This window comes from Micromys minutus, assembly GCF_963924665.1.
Source record: "Micromys minutus genome assembly, chromosome: 19".
Taxonomy (NCBI): Eukaryota; Metazoa; Chordata; class Mammalia; order Rodentia; family Muridae; genus Micromys; species Micromys minutus.
In genome coordinates, this window is record NC_137954.1 from 10,358,404 (window position 1) to 10,384,755 (window position 26,352).

General features: G+C 44.4%; 1 protein-coding gene across 1 annotated transcript in view; it reads left to right on the plus strand.

Moving 5' to 3' along the window:
- The window catches only part of LOC308433111 (aldehyde oxidase 4), a gene marked incomplete at both ends in the record, with an annotated part of 57,415 nt that overhangs the window by 3,728 nt on the left and 27,335 nt on the right, over positions 1-26,352 (plus strand). Inside the window, 13 exons of the mRNA XM_080933015.1 lie at positions 3,888-3,984; positions 4,878-4,986; positions 6,706-6,832; positions 9,018-9,079; positions 12,600-12,683; positions 13,320-13,400; positions 14,593-14,737; positions 14,971-15,063; positions 17,151-17,302; positions 18,535-18,628; positions 20,232-20,347; positions 22,386-22,570; positions 23,868-24,030. Coding sequence (XP_080789141.1) covers positions 3,888-3,984; positions 4,878-4,986; positions 6,706-6,832; positions 9,018-9,079; positions 12,600-12,683; positions 13,320-13,400; positions 14,593-14,737; positions 14,971-15,063; positions 17,151-17,302; positions 18,535-18,628; positions 20,232-20,347; positions 22,386-22,570; positions 23,868-24,030 — 1,508 coding nt within the window. The remainder of the gene's footprint in view (positions 1-3,887; positions 3,985-4,877; positions 4,987-6,705; positions 6,833-9,017; positions 9,080-12,599; positions 12,684-13,319; positions 13,401-14,592; positions 14,738-14,970; positions 15,064-17,150; positions 17,303-18,534; positions 18,629-20,231; positions 20,348-22,385; positions 22,571-23,867; positions 24,031-26,352) is intronic.

Here is a 26,352-nt window from a genome sequence, read left to right on the forward strand (position 1 = left end):
TATTCTCCCCAGTGATTATTTGTTCTCTCTAGGCTAACCTGTGTTTGAGCGTAACAATGTGAGATTAACACTAACTGGTGTTCATGCTTACACAATCTCCATGCGAGCTTGCACAAAACTGCACACACAAGCATAGAAATGCGTGTAAGTCCTGTGCTCAAGTTACCAACACAGCACCAATGCTAAGCTCTTGAAGTTTGTCGTTTTTATTTTTTCACATTTGGTAGGAGGGAGATCGAGTCATCTGAATGTTAAGAGAGCTGAGTAATGAAAATAAAGGCGTGTCTGTCCTTCTGTAACTTCCCATGATGCTATAATAAACTCCCAAGTTAAAGATATGCTCAGCAGGGCTAGGGAGACAGTGCAGCCAGTAATATATTTGCCCTGCAAGGACAAAGACATGAGTTCAACCCCAGACGTGCAGTAGAAAAGCCAGGTGTGGGACACTGGGGAGACAGACATCAGTCAGACCCTGGTACCCACTGACTGGCCCGCTCAGTCGGGGGTGGAAACTATTTTAAAATACTGTAGACTGAACCAGAGGGATGACAGGTTGGCCTCAGGCCTCCATGTGGGCACGCATACATGCTGAGCTTCGTTGACAGGCACTAGGAGTCCAGCTGTGAACGAGATACACTATCCTGCCTCCCTCTGTCTCTCTACATCCCAATTAACACTTCTAAAATAGCGCTTTGTCACTCCCTGAGTCTTACTTTGACAAAGGTGGTCTAGAAATAGCCTGTGCCCCCTGTCTACCTTTTTACTGCAGACTCCCTCCCACTACCTAAGCCTTACAACCTGACTTCCTAATTTTACACCTCCTTCCAGAGGAGGTGAGGACCCACTCACAATCCACACAATCTAAATCTTCCTCACCATCCCACCATCTCCCCTGAGCCCCACTGCAAGATCTCACTGTCGGTCAGCAAATCCCATGGCTGCCTTCCGTTTAAAATCAGCTCTGAAAGACACACACACACACACACACACACACACACACTGCCACACCTTCTCTAGACTTCTTAAAATAAAGCAATATCAAGAATAAGCTGATTCCCAGGTGACCATGACCAGAGCCAACACTAGGTAAAACACCTCACCCCCGGGTTCCCAACACCCTCTCTGCTTGCTGCTGTTGGCAACTACTATACTATAAATAATATAAATGAGGCTCCCTGGAATTCCAGGCCCCAACCTTTGATTGGAGTCAAGAGTTCTAGAATGGGGCGAGGGTATTTCTGGAACCTGCTCCTCAGCAGGTGGTTCCAATGAGTGACCACGGGAAGGAATGTTTAGCTGTTCTAGAGACTATGCCAACCTACCTACAGTACTTTCCCAGGACGCCTACAGGCGCTCCCCAGGTCCAGGTTCTATATACATTCATACTGTATAATCTTTCTTTATATTGCATCTTGTATGTTGCAGAAACACAATGTCCCCACAAAACCCCATTTCTGCTGTCTTGATTCCTGGCTTAGGTATGAGGCCCTGACTGGGACACATGATGAAGATTCTCATCTCCCTTCTATCCCACGTCCTCCACACACTGAGTCAGGAGCCAGCCTTGGAGGCCGTAGCCTCCCACTGAGTCACCACGCCCAGTCACTGGCCTGCCCAGATCTACTGAGGCAGAGGACGCAGAATGTTAACAAGTGTTAATCTCTCTGAGATCTTAGCTTGGGGATAAACCAAGTCTCTCAGAGCCTTTTGTCCTTCACACCACAGCCAGCCCTGTAGTTTTCAATATAACTCCTCATTTGGGAGGCTATGGATATAAGTTAGTTGGTAGAGTACTTGTCTTGCATTCACGGAGCCCTGGGTTCAATCCCTGACATCACATACACCAAGTGTGAGAGTGCCCATCCGAGTCCCAGCATGCTGAAGGTAGAGGCAGGAGAACCAGAAAGTCAAGGTCATCCTCAAATACTCAGTGACTCTGAGGCCAGCCTGGACCACAGAAAACCTTCTCTATCTGAAGAGCAAACCAACAGACAAGTAAGAACCCCGGTTTATATTCAAACAGCAAATTTTATCAAGCACCAAGTATTAAGAAGCAAGACAGAAACTACCTCTAGCCCCATCCTAGTGAAGGGACTGCCACACCGGGCACACAGCAGAAGTGACCACAGCCATGCTGTGGAGTGCCGGAAAGGATGCCCAGGCAAATGTGAGGAGAGAGAGGTGTCTGATGGGACGAGGGTTGAGTACAACTTTTCAGAAACAACTCAAGTATTGGAGCCAAGGCTATTCCAGTCCACAACAGTGGGCCGGAGTCATGGTTTGGGAGAAATAAACAAGGTTTTTGTTGGCATATGTAAGGAGCTAAGGCTGAGAATGGAGGGATGTGACAGAAAATGAGGAACAGACAAGCAATGAGAGCCCGGACCAGCTCTGGCTCTGGTGACTTGTTCTCTGTGTGTGCTGTCTGCCCATCAATCCGAGGTACACTGAGTACACTGCAGGACTGTTCATCTTGGAGGCAGTGACAAATCTTTGAGCCAGATAGCATTTGGATTTCTTGACTTGGAAATTTCCAGACTCCCAAAACAGAAACAAGGGACACCTTTTGTGCGCTGCCCAGTGGAGTGCTTTTAAGTAAGGTCTGACCCACACCACCTCTGCCTCAGAGGACCTGTATAGTAACCCCGGGCTCCTGTAACTGAGAATTTAAGAACAGACTCTGGTTGTGCAAAGCCTTTTGAGGAAGGCTGCAAGGAACTCCTCAGCTAATTGTTCCAAAAACCAGGAAGTATCCTCATTGCAGCATCTCATCAGGGCAGCAACTTGTGGGAAGAAAACTATCCCTAACCTCCACCCAAGCCAATTATGGGCACCACCCATGAAATCCTTTTAAACTGCACCCAGAAAAGGTGCCAAGCCAACTCTGGTAGATCCCTGGATGCACCTGAAGAGGAAGATTCGCATACATCTTTGTTCTCTCTTTGAGAAAATATGCAAGCACCTTACATAGGGATCTTGATAGCACCAGCTCAAGAGCCACCATTACTGTTGCTATTTGTTGAGCCCAAGGCTGCAGACACACTAGGCGATTGCTCCTCTGCTGCTGTTTCCCCGATGCGTTCTGATTCCATAAGAAAGTGAGAGCATATATATTCCTGTACCGGAGAAAATGCAGCACCCTGGGAAGATTTTTCCAAATTTTACCACAAACTGCCTTCTATCACATCCACAGTCTATGAATCCATCTTTCATTTCCACAGTTGTAAGTTCTATAGAGGCCCATAAGCTTTTCCACACTGCATCCAGGCGCACACCCTGAGCTGCTGACAGGATGCTTGTGTAGTCTGTGTGTCTTATTCAGGAAAAATATACCCGTGATTCCCCGCAGAAATCTCTGCTTTGGCTGCAGACACTGCCTTGTACCCACTAGGAATGTCACACCATCACCTTTCTTGGTTTTGTTCTTGTGAAACAGGATCTCTCTGTTTGGTCCAGGCTACCCTAGATTCTCCTGTTAACCGGATCATCCTCAAACTCCCAGTAATCCTCCTGCCTCAGCCTCCCAAAGCCTAATAATGATTAGTATAAATCACAGTGCCCATTGCCTGCTGGTTCTCTTGGGTGGTTTAGTGCTGATTCGGATGCCGAGGTGAGAACCCACGGCTTCGAGAGGCGAGCTTTCTACCTACCACAGCGCTGGCTCCCCACCATTTCATCATCTCCCTAACTGATGAGGAAATTCTTATGTTCACAAATGCTCTAGGACCTAATTCTTAGAAAGCCGGTGTGGCTCTAGAACGGTCCCTCCTCATCAGTGAGCTCAGATGTAAGTAGCAACTTGAACCAATCGTTTTTGGCAGGAAGCCACAATCACCCAAGAAAGTAACGGGGAAATCGTTCGTTTTCCTTGACTCCCTCTCTTCCAGTCCATCTCACAGGCACTAAATATGGCTGCGGAGGAGGGGGCTGCGGCGCCTGCACTGTGATGGTGTCGAGATATAATCTCAAGTCCAGGAAGATCTAGTATCCTTTGCGTCAGCCTGGCTATGCACTGGGCACTTGTGGGAAGAACAGGAGCCTTCCCTGTGAGGGCTTCACTTTTCCTGTAACAATGACCCACTCTCCTGTCTCCGAGTCTCTAACATGCTTACCCTTCCTCTGTTGTGCCATAAAACATTCATGAATCCCAAAAAAAAAACACTAAGGAGCCAAATCCGATATAATCGTATAGGGTCTCTTTTATCAAGTTAGAGCTTGGGCCACACCACAGTCTGTGAGGCAGGAAAATGGGGGGGGGGGGCTGAGTGCAGTTTTAGGCAAGCATTTATAGAGGCAAGAAGTGGGTATCTAGCCTGGCACACATCTGGTTGGGGCCCACGTGCTAAACCGAAAAGGAATAAAGGCAGGAAGGATAAATATGTACATATGAAATCCTGAATGTAACCTTTTCCATCTGTGTAATGTTACTGGTATGTATGTTTTCAGGGCTGACTGTAGTGTTGGATAACAGACTGGTGTGCACTTCCCTGGGGGAGACTATTTCTCCCTCTCGAACATTCCTTAGTTACCTGTAGTTCTTTATGTAGGGCTCCTTATGTAGTTCTTTATGTAGGTTCAGGGGGTGTTTATTATCTAGAGAGAAACACTTCAATACTTGCCCTAAAAAGAGCAAAACTATATATAAGAATAAGGTGAAGGAAGGTCATTTGGGAACCCAACATGAAAGTGTCTCTGCTTCCCCCACCTGTCATACGAAAGTCCTTTCTGAGGTTTGTCCAGAAGCTCATGGTTGTGCATGTTTGGGGAACATCCTGTTCATGGTTGGGGAAATACAGCCTGGACTGACCTAACTCACCAAGTTTTATCACCCATTTCTCATGATCCCGGTGCGTTCTCTTTACATAAGCCCATCACAGCCACTACCCAGCAACAGCGTGCCTGGTACCCATCTGCTCCCTCCATGGGGCAGCTGTTACCACCGTGGAAGGTGTGGGAAGCATCAAGAAGAGGATCCACCCCGTGCAGGTAAGACTCCAATGTGACAGGAACCGGACGCCAGCACAGGCGTAGTCCACAGTCCATGCTCCTGAGGTCTCCGAGCTTGAAATCCTTTGTGCTTTCGAGATCTACTTTTATAAGTGTCCTTGCTTCATGGCCAGGAATCTTTTTCAGAGATCTCTTCAAGATGCTGTTGTCGACTGTAAGATGTCTTACTTAACCCAAGAGGTCTTCCTTCTTGCCAGTAACTCAAAGACAAGAGCAGTCTGTCTCAAGAAGACAATGAAGTAGAAAACTGAAGCTTATAGAAAAATAGACTTTCTTGTTTCTCACTGTTGCAAAGTATGGGATGGTGCTGAGAGTTTGGTATATGTGAGGCGTCCAGAAACATCTCCCAAATGCCTGCTACAGTCAAAATGCCAACGGGTGGCTGCTCACATTTAGAAGGCTAGTCAGAGAAGGGGAAGCCTCAGTGTTATTTTCTTATGCCTGAGCAGGAAATTCCACTGGAGGACTTTTAAGGACAAAGTGTAGATGGAGAAAAATGAAGAGTCTCTGCCTTAGGTGAAAGGTTATAGTTGGAACAGGAAGGCTTCCTTGACAGCCCGCTATCCTTGACAGAGACATGGACAAATCTTTCAGCCGTGAGCTCCAACAGCCATGTTCTGTAGCTGGGTGTACCCAGTACACCCCTCTTCCTTCTGTGCTGAGCAGATTTAACTCACCAGGGTCTTAATGGGATGAGAGTCACATTTGCTTAGTGGCTGCCCTGGAGCAAGCTTGGCCTGGGTTGTAAAAAAAAAAAAAAAAAAACAACAAAAAAAACAAAACAAAAAACTCTCATTAAACATGCAGGGCTTCTGCCCTTTGTCTTTAAACATATCAACAGCTGAATTAAACTAGTGGCACTTAAATGCCTTGGTTTGTATACATTATACTTGCAACCATAGCAAAGGTATTTGTACAATGAAAATTGGAAAAGAAGACACATAGGTCTGTCTGTCTGTCTCCCTAAAAGTGCACAGGTTTGTCTCCTCCGGAAAGCACCAGCCGGCTCTATAACCAAGGCTTCGTGGCACCCCAGAGAGAATTGTCATGTAGCAATAAATCCGACACAGACATATTGTCCCCCAGCACTAAAGTAATGTCTGTTCTTTCTCTGCAACCACATCCAGGGTATTTGGCTTTCATGGTAGGAGCCATGGAGTTTGGGAGAAATGTTTATCTAGAACACTAGACTCACTCCAGCCAGCCAGCCAGCAAGTGCAAAGTTTCAGACAGGCTGGACAGACAGTTCTGGCTCCATTTGCAGCTTCCTGGCTTAGGGTTTTTGCACTGAGCAAATAAATAGTCCCACACACACACTGTTTTCACTGTGTAAGATGGATGTGCAAGGGTTAGAAATGTGCCAACAACATGAAGTAGAAATTCATTTTTGGAACAAACTAACAAATACTGCATGAAGATAATTCCAGGTCATTTTTTTGTTTGTTTGTTTGTTTTTGTTTGTTTGTTTGGTTTGGGGTTTTGTTGCTGTTGTTGTTGTTTGTTTTGTTTTGATTGTTTTTCTGCACAAAAAAACATTACATGCACCTGACTTCAAGAAATGAATCCTTTTCCTCCAGGGGCAAGTGTTCACCTGTGGTTATTTTCAGTAGGCTTAGTCTGTGCTCTGCTCTGATGGCTAGCATGCACAGCAAGGAGGCCAGAGGCCTGGAGCACTCATGCTGTGCCTTTGTCGCTCAGGAACGGCTTGCCAAGTGTCACGGCACCCAGTGTGGATTCTGTAGCCCTGGCATGGTGATGTCCATATACACACTGCTCAGGAACCACCCGAAGCCGACACCTGACCAGATCACCGAGGCTCTCGGAGGTGAGGCTTTGGCCAACAATGCTTAGGGAACAAAAGATGGACATCCCTGTGTCATGAAATGTAATACAGCAAGGGGCTGCCTGGTGGACCCAAGCCAAGGTGTCCCCCTTGCAACAGAGAGGAGGACGGGGCGTGGAGAAGGACGGAAAGCAGGAGAGACCAGCCAGGAACATGTGGGAACAGAGAGAGAGAGAGAGAGAGAGAGAGAGAGAGAGAGAGAGAGAGAGAGAGAGAGAGAGAGAGAGAGAGAGAGAGGAGAGAGAAGAGAGAGGAGAGAGAGAGAGAAATGGGGTGGTGAGCAGCCCTTTTATACACCCCCCCACCCCAGTTGGCAGCAGGTAATGGTGGCAGTTGGTGACCAAACCATTGCTACGTCCTGGGAGAGTCCTAGCAGAATCAGACAGACACCACCCTCACTCTGCAGCTCTAGGCTGGTAGTTGGGTGATGTTGGCTTCACCCTGTTTCCATTTTAATGCCTGCTGCTAAGGCTAGCTCAGCCTTTCTCAATGCTGAGGCTAGCTCAGCCTTTCCCAATGCTGAGGCTAGCTCAGCCTTTCCCAATGCTGAGGCTAGCTCAGCCTTTCCCAATGCTGAGGCTAGCTCAGCCTTTCCCAATGCTGAGGCTAGCTCAGCCTTTCCCAATGCTGAGGCTAGCTCAGCCTTTCCCAATGCTGAGGCTAGCTCAGCCTTTCCCAATGCGGAAATGAGGGTAGAGTGGAACAAGATCTCATTGTTTGTTTGGGTTTTTTTTTTTTATTAATCTAAATCGCTTACTAACATTGCTTACTAAAATTAATCCTACAAAGAGGAGAACTTTTCAGTACCACATCTCTCTATGCAGCTGGCTGGTTCAGGGGGCTCAGAAACAAACAGTGAACATCCAATTCCTACACAAAAAAAAAAAAAAAAGTAACAATAATGCTCCATGTAACAAGTCTGACTTTGTATCTAAAAAGTCATGTTAACAAATATAGCTTCTATCCTGTACTTCCTAAATTGGGGTACAAGATCTAAGGTACTAATGCTGTTGATGGGACTAATAGATATTAAAGCAAAGCTCCTGGTCCCTTCCCATAAACAGACACAAGCAAAACCTGACTGTGATAAAACAAAGCAGAAGGAAACTAGGTCAAAGTTCAACTTAAATGTCTTTGGAAACAGCATATAAGTGTTCCTTGATATTTTTCTCTCAGCCGCTTCTTCATTCAAAATTTTCAATTTCTGGTTAAGGGCTGGTAGTTTCTGCTGTAATTTTAACCAAGCCTGAATGGAGGAAGTAATCAGTAATCTTTTTGTTTTGTTTTCTGTGAAGTAATGAGTACCTAGCGGAGTACCAAGAGCTTTGAGAATCAGAGATCTTGAATTGGGCATTTTGGTTGGCTGGTTTCCCTGGGTACGGGCAGTCTGGCAGAGATGGATTACTGCCTTCCAGATTTTATGTCTCTAATTCACATTGCATCCCACATGGGAAAGACATCAGCTGAGGGTGTGGGGGTGTGGGGGTACTTCTGCCCCCTGGACACTCTCCTCAGCACTGAGGGGAAGAGAGAACTGGCACAGTAGACGGACTAAAGAGTGATTTAGTGCAATTGTCCTGGAAATATTTTTACGTATTTAGATGCATGTGCAGCCTATTGACTGTATATTATTACAAAGTATAGACATACCGATTTTTTAGTATTTTCTATTATGTAAAAATCTCGTATGTTTATACAATGTGGACTGATCATACCCACCCACTGCTACCTCCTTTCTGCTTCCTCAGCGCCCTCACCCCCCCCCCAACTTTATGTCCTCCTTTTATTGAGAAAGGTTTGTTGGTCTGTGATCTACTGACTCCATTGCTCTAGGCCTGTAGTGAGGCTGCTAATCAGGATGGGAAAGAAAACTCTCACCCCAAGTCGGTGACAAAGTCACGATGAGGATAATGGGCATTCTGTTTAGGGTGTGGGCCTGAGGGAAGGAGGAAGAGTTGGTTGGGAAATGTGAAGGCTTCTCTACTGTTTCAGGGAAAGAAAATGTAATCACATGACCAGTTATTTGGAGAATATCTCCAAGGGAAAGTTTTTCAAAGCATCTTGCTGAGTTTCAGGGAAAAAAATGTTTATTTTGCTGTAATCATTGAGTACGTATCGATAGTCTATCTCCACATGAGACCTTAAGACCTGACTCCTTCCTAACCAGGTAATCTATGCCGATGCACTGGATATCGACCGATCGTAGAAAGCGGGAAGACATTCTCTCCAGTAAGTTAGAATGTTCTTGCTTAAGATTCTGTTGGTTTAATGTGTGAGTGAATGTTTACATAAGATAAGTATCTCTGAGAGAACCCCATGGCACCCTTTAATCTGCCTCCTGTGTGTATTTTCTCTGCCCCAGTTTCACACCTGCATGTAATGTGCTCTGATCCTGATGCCCTTACCCGCCCCGACTCCTGCCAACCCCCTTCTTTTTCTGTAAGTCCCCTCCTGCCCTCATGCCTTTTTTCTGCTGCTGCTTCCTCCCTTGGCCCCTGCCCCTCCCCCCTGCATTTTAACTGGGGTTGCTTTGAGTTGAGATTATTCACCCAGAGCTAATACTGCTGAGGATGTGGCTCCCCCCCCCCCTCGGCCTGTAGCTCCTCAGGAAGGGATGGGGTTTCCTGAGTCCCTACCTCACCCACAGTGCTGTGCGGACTTGGCTTTGTGCAGGTAGCTACTCTGAGTCCCTAAGTGTGACAGTTCACTGTTTTGTTTTGTTTTTAAGTAAACCCTTAGCATACCTTAATTATTTCTTCAAACCTGACACTTGCCTGAGAATTCTAACATGTAGTCTACTGCTCCAATAATGAATAAATACTCTATTGAAGAAAATGGAATGAGAAGGCAATGAAAGCAGCCAGGTTTGTGGCAGGAACTGAGGCTGAAGCACAGAGGGAGTTCAAGAGAAGCCTGGGCCACTTAGTGAGGCCGTGTCTCAAGTCCAAAGGCAGACTAGGACGTACCCAGAGATAGACCACTTAACTAGCATACATGAGGCCCACAATCCAACCCCAGTACAGGACAGAAAGGGTTAGGGAGAGAGAAGACAGGTATCAAACACTTAAGATATCGGATAGGCATGCATACTGAAGGAACACAGACCGGAGGTCATTGAGGGGAAGGACAGAAAAGACAGGGAACTAGCTTATCAGAAAGTTTCAATAAGTAAGCTTTGATCTATATGATAAAAGAAAGTACGGAATTAAACACATGGGTTGCTGGAGAAAGAGAACAGAAAATGTACCAGGTAGAGAATTAGTTGAAATTAAAAAAAGATGTTCAATGTCCAAGGCTCTGATTAAAAATCAAAGGGAAGAAAGAGAGAAAGAAGTTGTTAGACTGAAGTTTTAAAAGTAGGTGATGATGATGATGATGATGATGATGATGATGATGATGATGATGATGATGATGTTTGGAGCTAAAGAGTTTAGACTTGAAGGTAATAATAACACATAACACAAGCACAGTCACAGGGAAGTTCTCAGCACCTGCCTGTGAGAAGGTGAAGCCTGGGGTGAGGGAGGGGACTGGGGGGGTGACAGTGAAAGCAGAGCTACTACCATGCCCCATGCAGAAGGGAAGACAGGAAAGCAGCTTCCTAGGAGTGGGCGGTCATACCAGATCTAGCCACCAGTCCCAAGTTACTTTCGAAGCTAAGAACAGAGGAACCCCAGAGAACGGGGAAATCTAGAGACTGTGATTAATGCATGCTAAGAACAGAGGAACCCCAGAGAACGGGGAAATCTAGAGACTGTGACTAATGCATGCAGATGTGGCCCTGAAGCATGTGGTTTTCAGGATCCACCTTTCATGATAGAAATTATGTTTATATCGTTTTTGTTGACCGAAAATAATTCAAACTATGCCAATGTGTGTAAGTGTTGGAGGAACCAGGGCACCACTTAGTTGATAAAGTGCTTGTCCGGCATTCACGAAGCCTTAGCACCACACAAACCAGGCACTACAGCGGATGCTTGCTATCCAGACATTCAAGCCGTAGAGGCAGGAGGATCATCCTTAGCTACACAGACAGTTCCAGTCATTCTGAGATACTTGAGACTTTGTCTAGAAATAAAAAAGAAAACAACATGGGAAACATATTTTATGTTCCTACTAAAAATGTTCAGGAGATTTTAATCCCTAAGATACTCTCTATGGTAAGTGGTGATGGTGACAAGTATCTTGCCTTTTTTTTTTTTTTAACCTATGGACACAGCACCTTCTTTACATAGTTCAGCCTAAAACTATATAGTCTTCTTTGTAGATAAAAATTTATATTAAAATGTAGGCAGAAATACAAAGAACTAGCCCCTTTCCAGGGCACAGTTCACAGTACCTCAGCCCCTAATTAATTCTATAAAATTGCTCTTGGAGTTCAAAACGCTGGCCCCCACTCTCCCGGCAGGTCTGTGTGTCAGACATTGTGTGAGATTTTTCTCATCATCAAATACAACAAGACAGCTTGAGAAGGACTTTATTATCCCAATTTAACATGCCAGCCTCACTCCTGCCAAAGCAGGTACTACGCTCTTGATTTTAAATATGACATTCATTGTCTCCGAATTACCAAACCACACCCTTTGGCATCATTTGCACGGTGACAAGAGAAGATAAGAACGGTAAATGAAACTGAGTATTGTGGTACAAACTTGCCACCCCAGCAGCTGGAAGCTAAGACAGGAGGATTGCCAGAAGTTTCGAGATCAGCTTAGGTTATAAAGTGAGTTGCTTCCAGGTCAGCCTAGGCTACAGCATGAGAACTTATCTCACAAAATCGTTAGAAAGACTAGAAAAAGAGGGAGAGGGAGAGGAGGGAGGGCAGGAGAAAGTGAGGAGGAGGAAAAAGAATTCATAGCTGCAACAACTAACAAATTCAGACCCAAAAGGTCTCCCTTTAGTTGCACATGAAACTTATAATTAAATGATTTGAATCCTCCAAGTAATTCATAATGGTTTCAGTAATATACAAATAACCCCCAAAGTTTTATTTCATTTTTATTTTCATATAGAAAACTTTTAGAAGCATCTTGACTGCTCGAGAATTCACTGGGGGTTTGTGATAAGTCACTCTGAGAAAAGCAATCTGCTTGGGCCGACCACCACAGTGGGAAGCCCCAATGGCTGTTCCCGTGGACTCTAATCCCCTGTGTCTTCCCCTGAGCCCAGAGTGACAGTTTGTAAGTCCCCACAGCTGTGAGCCCCCCATTATTTTTCTCTAATTATTTAGTAGCAGGAGAGCTTCTTACCTAACCTCCCACACTCATGTAGAGGTTTAAGCATTTTTATTGTTGTTCATGGTACTAAGGGTAAGAGTCTAACACATGTCAGCTTGCCCATTAAGCTACACACATCCCTGCCCCTCTCTTTTTGTTTTTGTTTGTTTTGATTTGCTTGGGGGTTTTGAGCCAGGGTTTTACAGCCCAGGCTGGCATCGAACTTGCTATGTATCTAAGGATGGCCTTGAACTCCTAATCCTCTTGCCTCTGCTTCCCAATTGCTGAGACTACAAGCACTGCCTGCCATTTTCAAGCCTTGTCACTTATGTGTCACTGGGAACTGGAGAAAGAGTAACAAGATAAGACACAAATGTTTCAGGGACCTATTACTATTCAACCAAAAACAGAAGTGAGGAATCAGCAGGTAACTTTTCAGTCGCGTGGGGGAAGGAGTTACAGAAATGGGCGCCTGAGGCTGCACGTTCAGAAAACAGACCATAACGTTGACTTAAACTGTGCTCCTTCCCAAGGAGTCTGCTGTTTGCCAGATGAAGGGATCTGGTAAATGCTGCATGGATCTGGATGAAAAGTGTTTTGAGAGCAGAGGGGAAAGGGTAAGTCTCCGCTTTTTCTACTTCAGTTGGGATTGATTCAAAAAAAGAAAAATTAGTTAAAAACACAAATGTATCTATTCTTGTCAGTCATTAAAAAGGCAAGAATAAGTGAAATTTGTGTCATTAAAAGTCTCAGTTTGAGAGCGCAGTCCAGCATGAAGGAAAGGCAGGACTTACTCGCAGGAGCGTCAGACAGCTGGTCACACTGCCTCTGCAGCAGAGGGTGGGTTCCGGGTTCGCTGTCTCCCTTTTGTTCAGTCTGTCCTCAGGCCCTGGGATGGCGAACACTCACACACAGGGTAGGTCTTTCCATCCCAGTTAACCAAGCCTAGATTTTCCCTCACAGTCATACCTAAAGGCTTGCTCCTAGAGGATTCTAAAGCCTTTAGAGTTACCGATCAATGTTAACCAACCCAGGCACTTTTGTGCTCATAAAATAAGTACCCACAATAACACAGGTGAGCCAGAGCGGAAGAGCAGAGCCCAGTCCTAGGAGCGTGTGAGGCATGACGCAGCCCTGTCCCTCCCTCATCTCACTTTGTGTCAGTGTGTCGGGAGGAGTGCCACACTTGAATCTCGCTGTGTGTCTCTCAGTAACTCTGAGGCTCCATCTGTGTTCTGCTGTGTTTTCTTGAGATGTGTACCAAACTGTATAATGAAGATGAGTTCCAGCCTTTGGACCCATCGCAAGAACCTATATTCCCTCCTGAACTGATCGTAAGTTGCTTTGCATCTTGTTGTTTCATGATACAATGTAGCGCACACCCTTTTGTAGTAAGTACACCAGAGAACCACCAAGCTCTAGTTGCTAAGAGATGGAGGTGTGTCCGCCATGATGGATACATTCTCGGGGATTTGTTCAGTTCTTCCAATAGGTAATCAAAGCAGGGAAGTAGCTACCAGGACCTTGGGGTCTTTTGGGCTGAATCCTGACAGCTCAGAATCCAGCATACACAGGTGCACCCAGGTATCTTAAAGGCCATTTGTAAAACAGTAAGGTGACAGTAAAATGAACCATAGGACAATGGAATTGTTCTGCTCATACAGTTAACCATTGTCTCAACCTAGTAGAGAGAAAGCGAAAGGGGAATAATACAAGTCACATTCTGGTATGCTATGCTCCTGCTCTGGGATCTGCATATGAACTCTGCCCTAGAGAGAACATGGTAGGAGAGAGAATCCACCTGGATTCTCAGAACCCAGTGCCTTATGTCCCCCAGAGTGTGAAAACTCAGCCATGGTCAGTGTTTTAAAGTTGTATACCTAAATGCATACTAGATAGATATATACAGGGTTGTAAAATATCAATTTCATATACACAGAGAGAGAGAGAGAAACACATAATACATGGAGAGACATACAACATGCAGAGAGACACAACATACATAGACACACAACCCACACATAGACATACAACACACAGCACACAACATATGCATACACACTAATAAACTAACAATAAGTGAGAGGCCAGGAAATGGACTTAACTGCACTTTTCATCAGAACTGAGGAGAAAAGGATTCTCAGCTTTTCTTTATCTGGCCTGTAGCCACGTTGTCACTTATAGACAGAAAAATGTAAAATCCAGGACATGCGCACATGTCGATTTAGTTATCAGAGCCGAGTCTCCTGGAAACCCATTTCTTCCTGTGCAAATTCTACTTCTCCAGTGCTGGAACAGAACTACACTAGACCAAGGCTCTTCCACAACCCCACAGCCTCTACAGACACTGGATTCACAAGTATAAACCGAGCGTCCCCATGGATACCGAGCAGGATGTGATCTCATTGGTTTAGTAGTTTCACCCCACCCTTTCCTGACCCCTAGAAGTTAGGTCTCCTGGGACAGCTAACGGTGCCAGTAGACCATGTGGATGCTGGAAGGCACAGTGGCTTTGCTTCTCTGCAGAGAATGGCAGAGGATCCAAACAAGAGGAGGCTGATATTCCAAGGGAAGAGGACCATCTGGATCATGCCTGTGACCTTGAATGACCTCCTGGAACTGAAAGCCAACTACCCCGAAGCCCCACTCGTCATGGGGAACACCGCAGTGGGTATGCATTATCTCAGACGTGTTTTAATTTAGACCCGTTAACCTAAGCATCTGTGTTCCTCCTTAAACCCTTCACGGGCACAGCTCACTTCTATGCATGGGACTCACTGTCCTTTATGGGGATTTCTTTTTATTTCCTTTTACAAATAAGTTCTATACATCATCAGTTTTATGCAGTCTTACCAGTAACCCATTGTTCTCTCTTTCTAATTGCTTCCTGTTTTTCTCCTTAAGGACCGGGTATGAAGTTTAATGATGAATTCCATCCAGTTTTCATATCCCCACTTGGGCTGTCAGAACTAAACCTTGTGAACTCCGAAGATAACGGTAATCATCTTGTGTTTCAAATAAGGCATCAACCTTGGCTCAGTTGGGAGCTAATAGTAATTGATGACATGTCACAGGATACTTGACTTCATTCATGCAAAGCGACTTATGGTCACTTACTGTGTTCTCTATAAGCATCTTTAGAATGTCTCCCTCAGCTGTGTCACTGAGAATCACATTGTCATCAAAGCCATAACACTAAAAAGATTCCAAAGAGCCAAAGAGCTCAGCCACGCACAGAAAAATTGGTCAAATATTTTCTTTCTTTAGGAGCATCACACACACGTGTGTATACTAATGCACATGCATGCACATGTGTGCAAATACACTAATACACACACAAACACACACACACACAATTTTGACCACAAAATTTAAAATGCACCCATGAGCAACTTTTTTTTCTTTCATTCTTTTCACAAGTTGTCAAGTATGTTCACGTGTCCTGCCTCTTTGATCTTTATGACAACCCTAGGAAACCCTGGGTCATATCTTGGAGTCTCCAAAATCCTATGGAAGGTTCAGAATCAAAGGCCTCTCAATCAATAAGTTCTCTCAGCCTCCCAAGTCAGGGATAGAGCCTGTCTTTTGTGCTTATAATGTATAAACAGTGTTCTCTGAGTCATCCCACCACCAATACCAATACCCAGACAACATATTTCAATAGATGATCAATAGGTGATAGGAGCTAAAAACCATTAATCCTAAACAGATAAAAATGTCAGCCAACTGGGCATCTTATCGTTACCCCTCTAACATGCCAATCTTAAGTCAGTTGCACATTCATGTTTTCTCTTAACTGTTGGAATATCCATATGAATGAATATAGATATAGGAAAAGATGCGTAAGAGATACTATCCAGGCATATGGGGGAGGGGAGGTCACTGAATAGGGTGCAGTGAGGGCGTAGAGATGAACAGGCAGAGCTGATAGAGCTTTATCTGTGGCTCCAACTTTTCTTCATTGCCACCCCCAGGAACAGTAAACTCAGTCTCCCTAATCATCCCTTCATGAAACTTTAACATCATAGATAAATGCACATCTTTACGTCTGCTGTATGAATTAGTACTTGGTGCACAGTGAGGTTTTTTTGGTCACTTCCCTGGGGATCCTATTAGCCCTGGTAGATAACAGTACTGACATGTCGCCCTGTTAGCACACCAGCTGATAAAACTAGCCTGCAAGCGGACGTCTGCTCCTGTTCTCCTTTTAAAGGGGAGAGATGACTAAGGAAGAGCAAATGGACAGCGGAAATTTTCCTAGTTCAATGATCTTCAGAAAGAGTTTTGAAGTCCTAATGTACTGGCGCACACTATAATCCAGTATCCATGAGGCTGAAGCAAGAAGGACCATGGGCTTAAGACCAGCCTGAGCTCTGTACCAAAACTGTCTCAGAAAAAAAAGTGGGGGATTAAGAACTGCTTAGTGTTTGAAGATGATTCTGGGTTTTCATCACTATGACAAAACACCCAAGAGATGTATATTAAAGGAGGGAAGGTTAATGCTGGATCCTGGCTTCAAACATTTCACTCCAGCATGGCAGGACAGACATGGCTAAGCAGGGTGGCCATATCATGACAGGGAGCAAGCAGAGAAAGGAGTCCTGCAAGATGACTGTCCTTTTGTATTAGTTACTTGTTCATTGCTGGGGCAAGACACCCAAGAGGAAGCAAGCTGAAGGAAGATTTATTTTGGACCTCTAGTCAAGGGTGCAATCATGTGACCAGGAAATCCTGAGAACAGATGCTGGAGGTCACATGGTTTCCCCAGTCAGGGAGCAGAAAGTATCAAATACTCAGCTCTTCTTTCCCCCCCAAGTGGGTCCCCACATTATAAGACCACACTGCCCGAACTGAGGAAGGTGCCCCTGTTAGTTTATCTCTGGAATCACCCTTAGATACACAATCAAGTTGACTGCAGATGTTAACCATCACAATGAGGCGAATTATCAGAAGAATCCCTAATTATCATGAGTTGTTGTCGTCCTAACTATATGAGGAGCAGATCTATTTAGAAGCCTGTTCCCATGCACCTTTGTTCACAAGCTCACTCACTGTGCACTTACGTTCTGCTCACTTGCTTTCAGGGGTGAGAATAGGAGCAGGACACAGCCTGGCACAACTGAATGATGAGTTAACTTTTCTGCTGTCGAATCTACCGAAGGAGAAAACCAAAACCTATGGCGCCCTTGTGAAGCATCTGAGGACACTTGCGGGGCCCCAGATTAGGAATATGGCTGTATGTTCTATAAAATAATCCAGAGAGTGTGTGTGTGTATGTCTGTCTGTTTGTCTGTCTGTCTGTCTGTTTGCCTGTGTCCATCTGTCTGTCTGTCTGTGTGTGTATGTCTGTCTGTCTGTCTGTATGTATGTATGTATGTGTGTGTGTGTATATAAAATGATATAACAAATTATGATATAGAAAAATTCTTGTCCCAGTCACCTGTGTATTATAGGATTCTAGGGAAAGCCACTTAAACTCCTTAAATTGTAGTCACTTGAGTTTGGAAACTGAAAACCAAACAAATGGAACTATGTCTTGGCTCCCATCCAGACTATCTGTGACTACCTGTGAGACTTGTCTTATCTAGGGTACAGGTAAAAAGATCCCACCTTCCCCAAAGCTCTTCTGATTGGTTCTCCTCTTAGACCTTTGGTCTGCTGTCCACTCCTGACACGCATGCCCCACGCACACACCCTTGGACCACTGGCCATCTAGATGTCTCACTTACTGGGTTTCCTCCATTACTTATGATTTTTAGGTTAATTGGCTCAAACCACTTCTCACTGCGTGCATGCTGGGCAAGTCATCAGGATGTGGGTGCAGGCAGATGGTTTGTCATGATTGTCCCCAGCTTCTGCTGGTCCACAGATCTGCCACATATTCTAACATCTGTATTTTGTGTTTATTTCCTAAATGGCATTGCTCATCTTGATGAACTTATTCCCATAAAAAGTCCCCTAAAGATTCCTTCCTGTTCAAGCCCATCCTGAGCAGATTTTCCTGATGGCTTAAAGCCACAGAGAAGCATCAGGTTTTTGGCCACTTGGCTCCATAGCCCAGGCCTGTTTACCGGAGCTTCAGGCTCTCCATCTTCCCCCTTTCTTTCCCTTGACCACACCCTCAAATTCCCAGCTAACCTGCTGACCTCACTCCCCAAGTTCCCACTCACATCTCTCACTTGGCTTCATGAAGGAACATGCATATCAAGAAATGCTTCCGAACAGGTACAAATGTGTGTTGAGACCTCTTCTTCAAGAAGCTATTTCTCCTCACTACCCACAGGTACTGCATTTAGGTGGGGCAACCATTGGTGTCAGGATTGTTTAGCAGCTTCCAAATGCTCTCAGATCTTTCTGTAGAGAAAAAAAAAAAAAAGGAGAATTAAAAACTTACACAATAGCTCTGTGTGCATTATTCCTTACCTGTCAGAAAACTGAATGAAACTTTTTTATGTCATCTTTTATTAGACTTTAGGGGGACACATCTCAAGCTCCCCTAATTTTTCTGACCTCAACCCCATTTTGGCAGCTGGAAATGCTACCATCAATGTGATATCTAAAGGTAAGAGCCTGAACTTCGGGCATTTGATTTCACACTTATATCTTTTACATAGACCCTGCTGTATACTGTGAACCAGGGACTCAAGAATACCTTGCTTGGCCCTCTGAGCCTCAAATATTACCTCAAGCTGTGATCCACCTGTCTTCGTGATGATCTGTGTTTATAGACTGGACTTACTGTCTCTGATACGTTTCTTGAATATCTGACCCATTTATAAGCACTCCAAATTATAGAGTCAAAGAAATCTGAGGAAAAGATCAGGCCGCTATGGCAGTGCAGTGGGTTAAGCACTTGCCAACCTGGCAACCTGAATTTGATTCCTGGGACCCACCCACCCAGAAGGAGGAGAAAACTGAGTCCCACATGCTGTCCTCTGACAGCCACATGAGGACCGTAGCACTTGCTCATACAATTAATAAATCAACGGATGCAGAAGTCAGAGAAAAGAGTAAGAGGCTTCTCAGAGGCTTGTGACACATTTTGTCATAAGTTTATGACAAATTCCTTTCCCTAGCTTTGAAAAGAAGGCGGTTTTTATAAACGTCTCATGCCTCTCTTTATATTCCAATATGGCTTTGTGGTAGGAAACCTTAGGGGAATTAAAGCAAATCGGTGTCATTCATAGTACTGCTCATGTAAAATCTCTTCCCTTCTACCAAAATTACATTTTTAAAACCGATTCAAATGATTATAACTACCTACAAAAAAGCACACATGCTTCTAATTTTAATACAAGAAAAGCAGAAAGGGCTAAACAGGAAGCTCAGTAGTAAAAAGCCTGGTGCATCAGGACACAAGTTCAAACCCCAGAACCAACGAGGGGGAAAAGTCCAAGCATGGTGGCTCTTTTGTCATCCCAGAAGCTGGAGAGGGACAGCCAACAGACCCCTGGCCAGTCAACCTTGTAACAGGTCATGTTCAAGGCCCAGTAAGAGACCCGGTCCAAAAAGAAACCAAGGTAGACAGAGCCTGAGGAACATCATCCAAGGCTGATATCTGGGGGGAGGGGGGGACACACTCCAGTAAAAGCATCCTCACACAGACATGTGCACCCACATGAGCACACAAACACACACACACACACACACACACACACACACACACACACACACTGCGCCACTTTGGAAAAGTAATTTAACTTCCTGGGATCTCACTTTCCCTGTATGGGAAATGTCACACATGGCAGCCGGCTGTTTCCCAGTTGCTTTAAAGATCTGTTGAGTCTGGTGTTTGTGGGTGGGTATAATGACTATGGGACTTTAGCTCACCTGGTGCAAGGCTGCCATTCTGAAGCCTGGGCCCCAAAGTTCCCTTGACTTGCCTCAGATAGCCCAGGCTTGGGCTGGAACTCAGTCCAAACCGGTTCATTCCAGGTACTCCCTGCTTGTTAAGCATGTCTTTTTTCTCTCTCTCTTATTTTAGATACTCTGTATTTACATTTGAGATGTTATCCCTTTCCCCTGCCCTGCTCCCATCCCCTCTCCCACTCCAGTTGCCTTCACAAAGGTGCACTACTTCCTGATCACGCTCTCTGCCCCAGTGCCTTGGCGTTCCCCTACAGTGGGAAAGCATGCCGCCCCTTAACCAGGATCCTTTTCTCTAGTGAACAGAGAAGAATGGCAGATCCCTTTAAATGGCCCTTTCCTGGAGAAATTGCCTGAGGCCAGCTTGAAACCGGAAGAGGTTGCCTTGTCCGTTTTCATTCCTTACTCTGAACAGGTGAGGTTCCTGCCTCTTCATGTGAGGTTCCTGCCTCTTCATGTGAGGTTCCTGCCTCTTCGTGGAGGGCTACACTTGTCCACCTGCTGTGTGTTTCCCACAGCAGACCACTGACTGCTTCTGAGAGAGTTTGGGGCCATTCACAGGGATCAATTCCCAGATGGCCATTTGAGTTGCTTCCACAGAAGGGTCACCTTGTGACTTTTGGGGGGTGTGCCTAGAGGGGCAGTGGCTTTGCAAAGACAGAACCATCTGTGTGAGAGGAACTTGAGTTATAGGTGAGCGTGCATCCTAGCTGGGAGTAAATGTATAGTGATACCAGCCTCAGAAGTTCCTGATGAACTGAAAACTTCTTAGGAAGCTATTTGCCAATCATCAATAGTTATGAACTAGGTAATTCAAGTGAATCATTGGGTACTGAGTGACTGCTTTTCTACAACAGGAAGAGAATGCAGGAACTTGTTTAGAAGGTCTCAGGTTCTTTCCTCCAAGCTCTCAAAGTCTAGTGGGAAAGATTAGAAATCAGAAATGAAACTCAGCCACCAAGGGCCGTAAATAAGTGGACAAGGAACCGAAGGAGCTCTGGCCTAGAATTCAGTGCAGTGGGGATAAGGAGAGAGGGAATGAGGATAGATGCATTTGCCGAGGTTGGGGGCCAGATGACATGAAGTGGAGAATAGCGAGGATCCACCAGAGCCTGTAACAGGCTCCAGATCCTTGGCAAGGAGGGCATAATTCCAGGTAAGAGACCAGAGCAGAGCAGCCAGAGCATCATGGGAAGAGAGTCTGGAAGATTGGCTGGGACCCAGCACAGAGCAGGTCGGATGCAACACAGAGCTTGTGTCTGTCTTTGCACTTGGCCACCTTTGAACTGTTAAAGCAGGGTAACCCTTATATAAAACAGATGTTTACAGTACAGTGGGTGGCCCAGCATAATGACAGGATGGCTTGGTTGTGAAAGGACTGAAGGTTGGGGGCCTGTGTGGTCATTCTTGTGGGAGACAGTCGTGAATGTGGAGGCAGTAGGAATGGGCAGGAGAGCCCCCACCAAACAGCACAACACAGGAGATTCAATTCATGTGCAATTACTGCTTCTTCCAAAGCTTCTATATGGCTTCATGCTGGCGGGGCTCCAGTAATCCCACTGACCTTCCCTGCAGCCTCAAGACTCCTCCCCCATAAAGAGGTGTCTCCACTTCAGGGCTAGAGTTCCAAGCCAGCAATGGGATTTTCCCTAGAATGGCTTATGTAGCTCTGGAACTCTGGAGCCTGTGTGTTCCAGGGGTGCTCAGCGTTTTTCTTTAGCAAAAGAATCTCATCCAATGAAACTTATACAGAAGGTAAGTAAAACTAGAAAAACTTGGCACTAGGAGCTTATCAGAGGCACCCCATTTTCATCTCTGTCCTCATCTCCCCCAGCAGCCTGGAACACACACCATCTGATCCACCCCAATATCTTCTTAAAGCAAATAAAGCCCAAACACTGGAGTCACTTCCTCATGGTCTCAGGCGAAGCCATGAAAAGCAGAGAGCCTGGAGCTTAAACCAAATCTGAAGCCCAGGCCTGCCACTTACTATGACCTTGCAGAAGTTGCCAATCTTGTCCTCATAACTAAAAATAAGCAGAGCTGCTGATGATTAAACTTTGCTACACATGAGACGCGTACATGAGAATCTAAGTTCAAGCCCAAAAGCACCATTAAAGATAAATAAGTAAAGTAAGAGATGTGATGATATATGCTTGTATCTGTGATCCCAGATCTGAAGGTTTGGGGATGGTACCCGAGCCTGGCAGATCCTTGAAGCTCACTGGGCAGCCACACCAGCCAACTGGTAAACCTCGTGTTCATTGACAGAGCATATCTCCAAAAAGATAGAGAAAAACTGAAGAAGACATTAGATGTTGACCTCCTGCCTCTACCTCCATATACTTGTGTACAGACACACATATACACACACACACACACACACACACACACACACACAAAGGAGGTGCTGTGTGGCTTGCACTAACCATTCTGAGTATCTCTATTCCTAGTGGCAGTTTGTGTCGGGACTCCGGTTGGCCCAGCGTCAGGAAAATTCCTTTGCCATTGTCAACGCTGGCATGAGCGTGAAGTTCAAGGAAGGTACAAACACCATCAGGGATCTTCAGATGTTCTTTGGAAGTGTTGCCCCCACTGTGGTCTCTGCAAGTCAAACCTGCAAGCAGCTCATTGGGAGGTAGGTCATAGCCTCTCTCTCTCTCTCTCTCTCTCTCTCTCTCTCTCTCTCTCTCTCTCTCTCTCTCTCTCTTTCTGTAGCCCAGGCTAGCTTCAAACTCAGAGATCCACCTGTTTCTGCCTCCTGGTGATTGGATTAAAGGTGTGTGTCACCACTACCTGGCAATATATACTGCAGGTTTCTTTACAACTACTGCAGAAACTACATAGTTTAAGTAGATACTGTTTTTAAGCAATTGAGTTGCAAGATAAGAAAATACCTCCAATACTGAATCCTGAAAATTAAAAAAGTATCTTTAAGCTACATCAAAAAGATGGGATTTTCAGAATGTCAGAGGGTTTTGCTCCAGGAACCTTCATTATGGCTAGATTCTAGAAAGTTTTTTTTAAAGAAAATGTTTCCAACTAGTGTATTTGCAATAATTTGTATTTAACCATCTATGCTCATGCCCAGTGGGTGGAATTTAACATGGTTTTCTTCAGTTACTGAATTAAACCCTCGCCTCTAAGACAACCATGGAAACTTTCCCCTTGTGAAAGAGTTCAGTTCTTACCTGTTGTTTACTGTGCATGTGTGACAAGCTCCAGAAACCTTTGGTTTTTTAGCAGCGTTGTTTTTTTTTAACCTAAGTAAATTCATATAATAAGTTTCTGAAGTAAAAAGAAGAATAAAGGAAAAACTTGGTAACCATTGCATCAGATTCTAAAGAAAGCTAGGGAACCTGGTATGGTAGTGCATTCAAGGGGAGCACATGCTAGAGGCCAGTCTTAGCTATGTAAGATCCAATCTGAAAATAATAATAAACACAAAAGGCTAATGGCGTGTCTTAAGGATATTCTGTTTGGACTTGAAAGGTTAACTACTGTTACACCCATATTTCATTGCTACAGTTTGCTGTTCACCTGCTTGCTGTATCACGCTTTCTGTTACTATAACAAAGTACTGGAGACTAAGTAATTTACAAAGGGAAGGGTTTTATTTTGGTCTATGAGTCTAGGGGCTAAAGTCCCAGAGCATAGTGCTGACGAGGCTTTTTTGCTTCCGTTCTCTGTAGAAAAATGGAAGGGCGTTCGAAGAAGACAGAGAATAGACAAGGTTGCTCTGTAACAGCCTGCGCTCACCGTAAGAGGTCTAGCAGGTCAAACGTCCATTCTAAAACTAGATTGCTCGGTCTTGCAATGTACCTCCTCTAAACTGCACCACGGCAGTGATCACGTTTCAGCCTGAGACCGAGAGAGAACAAACCTCAAGACAGTCTTTGGCTGTTCCGTGAAATGTTTATCTTCTGTCCTGACAGGCAATGGGACGACCAAATGCTGAGCGACGCGTGCCAATTGGTCCTGAAAGAGATCCGCATCCCACCAGATGCTGAGGGCGGCATGGTGGAGTACCGACGCACCCTCATCATCAGCTTGCTCTTCAAATTCTACCTCAAAGTGCGGCGGTGGCTGAACGAAATGGTAAGTAGCTTCCCCGGGACCCTGGGTGCCTGGGTCTGAACACAAGCAGAGAAAAGTACGAGGTGGGGCCCCGCAGCTCCTTCATCCTTCTCCCTTCAGTCTGAGTCTCAAAAGGGAGCAGCCACAATATTCCATCTGTCAGGTACATGCTAATGTTCCCACAGACCTTATCCAACAACAATGAAAAGTCATCAGTAAGCAAACTGCATCTTTTCCTCTTTAAAAAAAAAAAAAAAAGATTTTCTTGTTGAAAGAAGAAAAAATATATTTTAAATCCGAATGAGGGAAGAAATAACGTTCAATACCATTGAATATTCAACCACTGAGAATATTTTAGTGTGTGTCCTTCTAAACCCTTCCTTTATAAGTTTGTGTGGAGGTGGGGTGGGTGAGTGGATAAAGCTGCTTAGTAAATCTTGGTTATTTTGCCTTTTTCAACGTTATTGAGTATTTTACCATAGACATGGTTACTTGGCATGTCCGTGGGTAGACAGACCATCCCCTCGGCCATTCTGCACTGATGGTTCAGTGCTACCAATTTTCCAGCTGCCTCGCTTAAGACATACACCCTGTTTCCACATCCCTGTTAACTCCTTCTTAGCCAGCTTACTTTAAAACTAAGTCCACAGTACCTGCTTAAAATTTACCTCATGGGGGTGGGGAAGGCTCTTTGATAAGTCTAAGCCACAGATTGACACAAATACAGCAGGAAAATGACCACATATCTCTTTAATGACTGAGAACATAGCTGGTCCCACTCATGCATGGTATCAGCAGCACATCCGTGTGTTCTATTACATATCCTATTACTATGTGTTGTTTACCGCCGTTAGTATGTAGATAGCTAGTCAGACACAGAATGTATAATCCTCAGGATCTTTTATTCCATTCGCTACATAACTAGTGCCTCGCATACACTAGTCAGGAGCTCCACTGAGCTCCAGCCCAGACATTATTCTCTCTGTGTGCTGCCTATGTGTGTTTTCATTACAGAAAGAAAATTCCAAAAATCAACCAGCAGGTCCTAAGCCTTCCCTAACCACTACTAACATTTTATGATATAGACAGTCACTCATTTATATAACCATATTTTACATAGTTTTATAAATTTTACAATGCTGAAATATACTGCGTATAATTTTTGTAACCATCTTTTTTACTTATACTCCATAACCTGTTTTTCTTTTTTTTTTTTTTTTTTAATTTATACTTTAAAACATCCTTCTTTATCACAGTATTCTGGCAGGTGTGAAACTTGTCAGTTAAGACAAGGATATCTTTTTTCTTCTAAAAATAGATTTTTTTCATACAATATACTCTGACTATATTTCCCCCTACTCCTTCTAGCTCCACCCCACCACCCCCCATACAGATCCACACCCTTTCTGTCTCTAGTTAGAAAGCAAACAAGAGACTAAAGAATTATGTTAAAGTAAAATAAATAAAATAGAAATCAAAATATGACAAAAAAAACAAGAAAATGAACCAAGAAAAAGAAAGACAGACATACATACAGACAGATAAATAGATGCAGAGTCACACACACACACACACACACACACACACACACACACACACACACACACAAAGGACCTATAAAAATCTAAACACATTGGAAATACCTAAAAGAAATGGGTTCTTTTCTTGTACAAGTCATCTATCAAAGTTAAATCAGTATCAGACAAGCAATTTAAACAGACCTATAAGCCCTAGTGACATACGAGCAATCATTAAAAGTCTTTCCACCAAAGAAGGCTCAGGGGTAGATGGTTTTAGCACAGGTTTGACCAACACCTCAATTCGATGTAACACCATCTCAATATTGGAAGCTTCATTTGGTGCTTGGAGAAACCCAGTTGGGCTCTGTAGAACATTTAAGGTCAGAAATGGTAATAACCTCCAACAGTGGTTTATCACTCAAAGGATTCTAGCTATTCTGGGTGTGGGTGTGTGTGTGTGTGTGTGTGTGTGTGTGTGTGTGTGTGTGTGTGTTTCCATATAAAGCTAAAAATTGAGTTGTAAAGTTCTGTGAAGAATCGTATTGGAATTTTGATGGAGATTGTGTTGAATCTGTACGTTGCTTTTGGTAGGACAGCCATTTTTACTCTATTATTCCTACTGATCCAAAAGTAATGAATGGTCTTTCCATCTTCTGATATCTTCTGCAATTTCTTTCTTTGATGTCTTAAAGTTTTTAATCATGCAAGTTTTTCACTAGCTTGGCTAGAGTTAACCCCAGATATGTTATGATTTTTTGAGGCTATTGTGAAAGGTGTTGTTTCTCTGATTTATTTCTCAATCCATTTGTCATCTGTATATAGG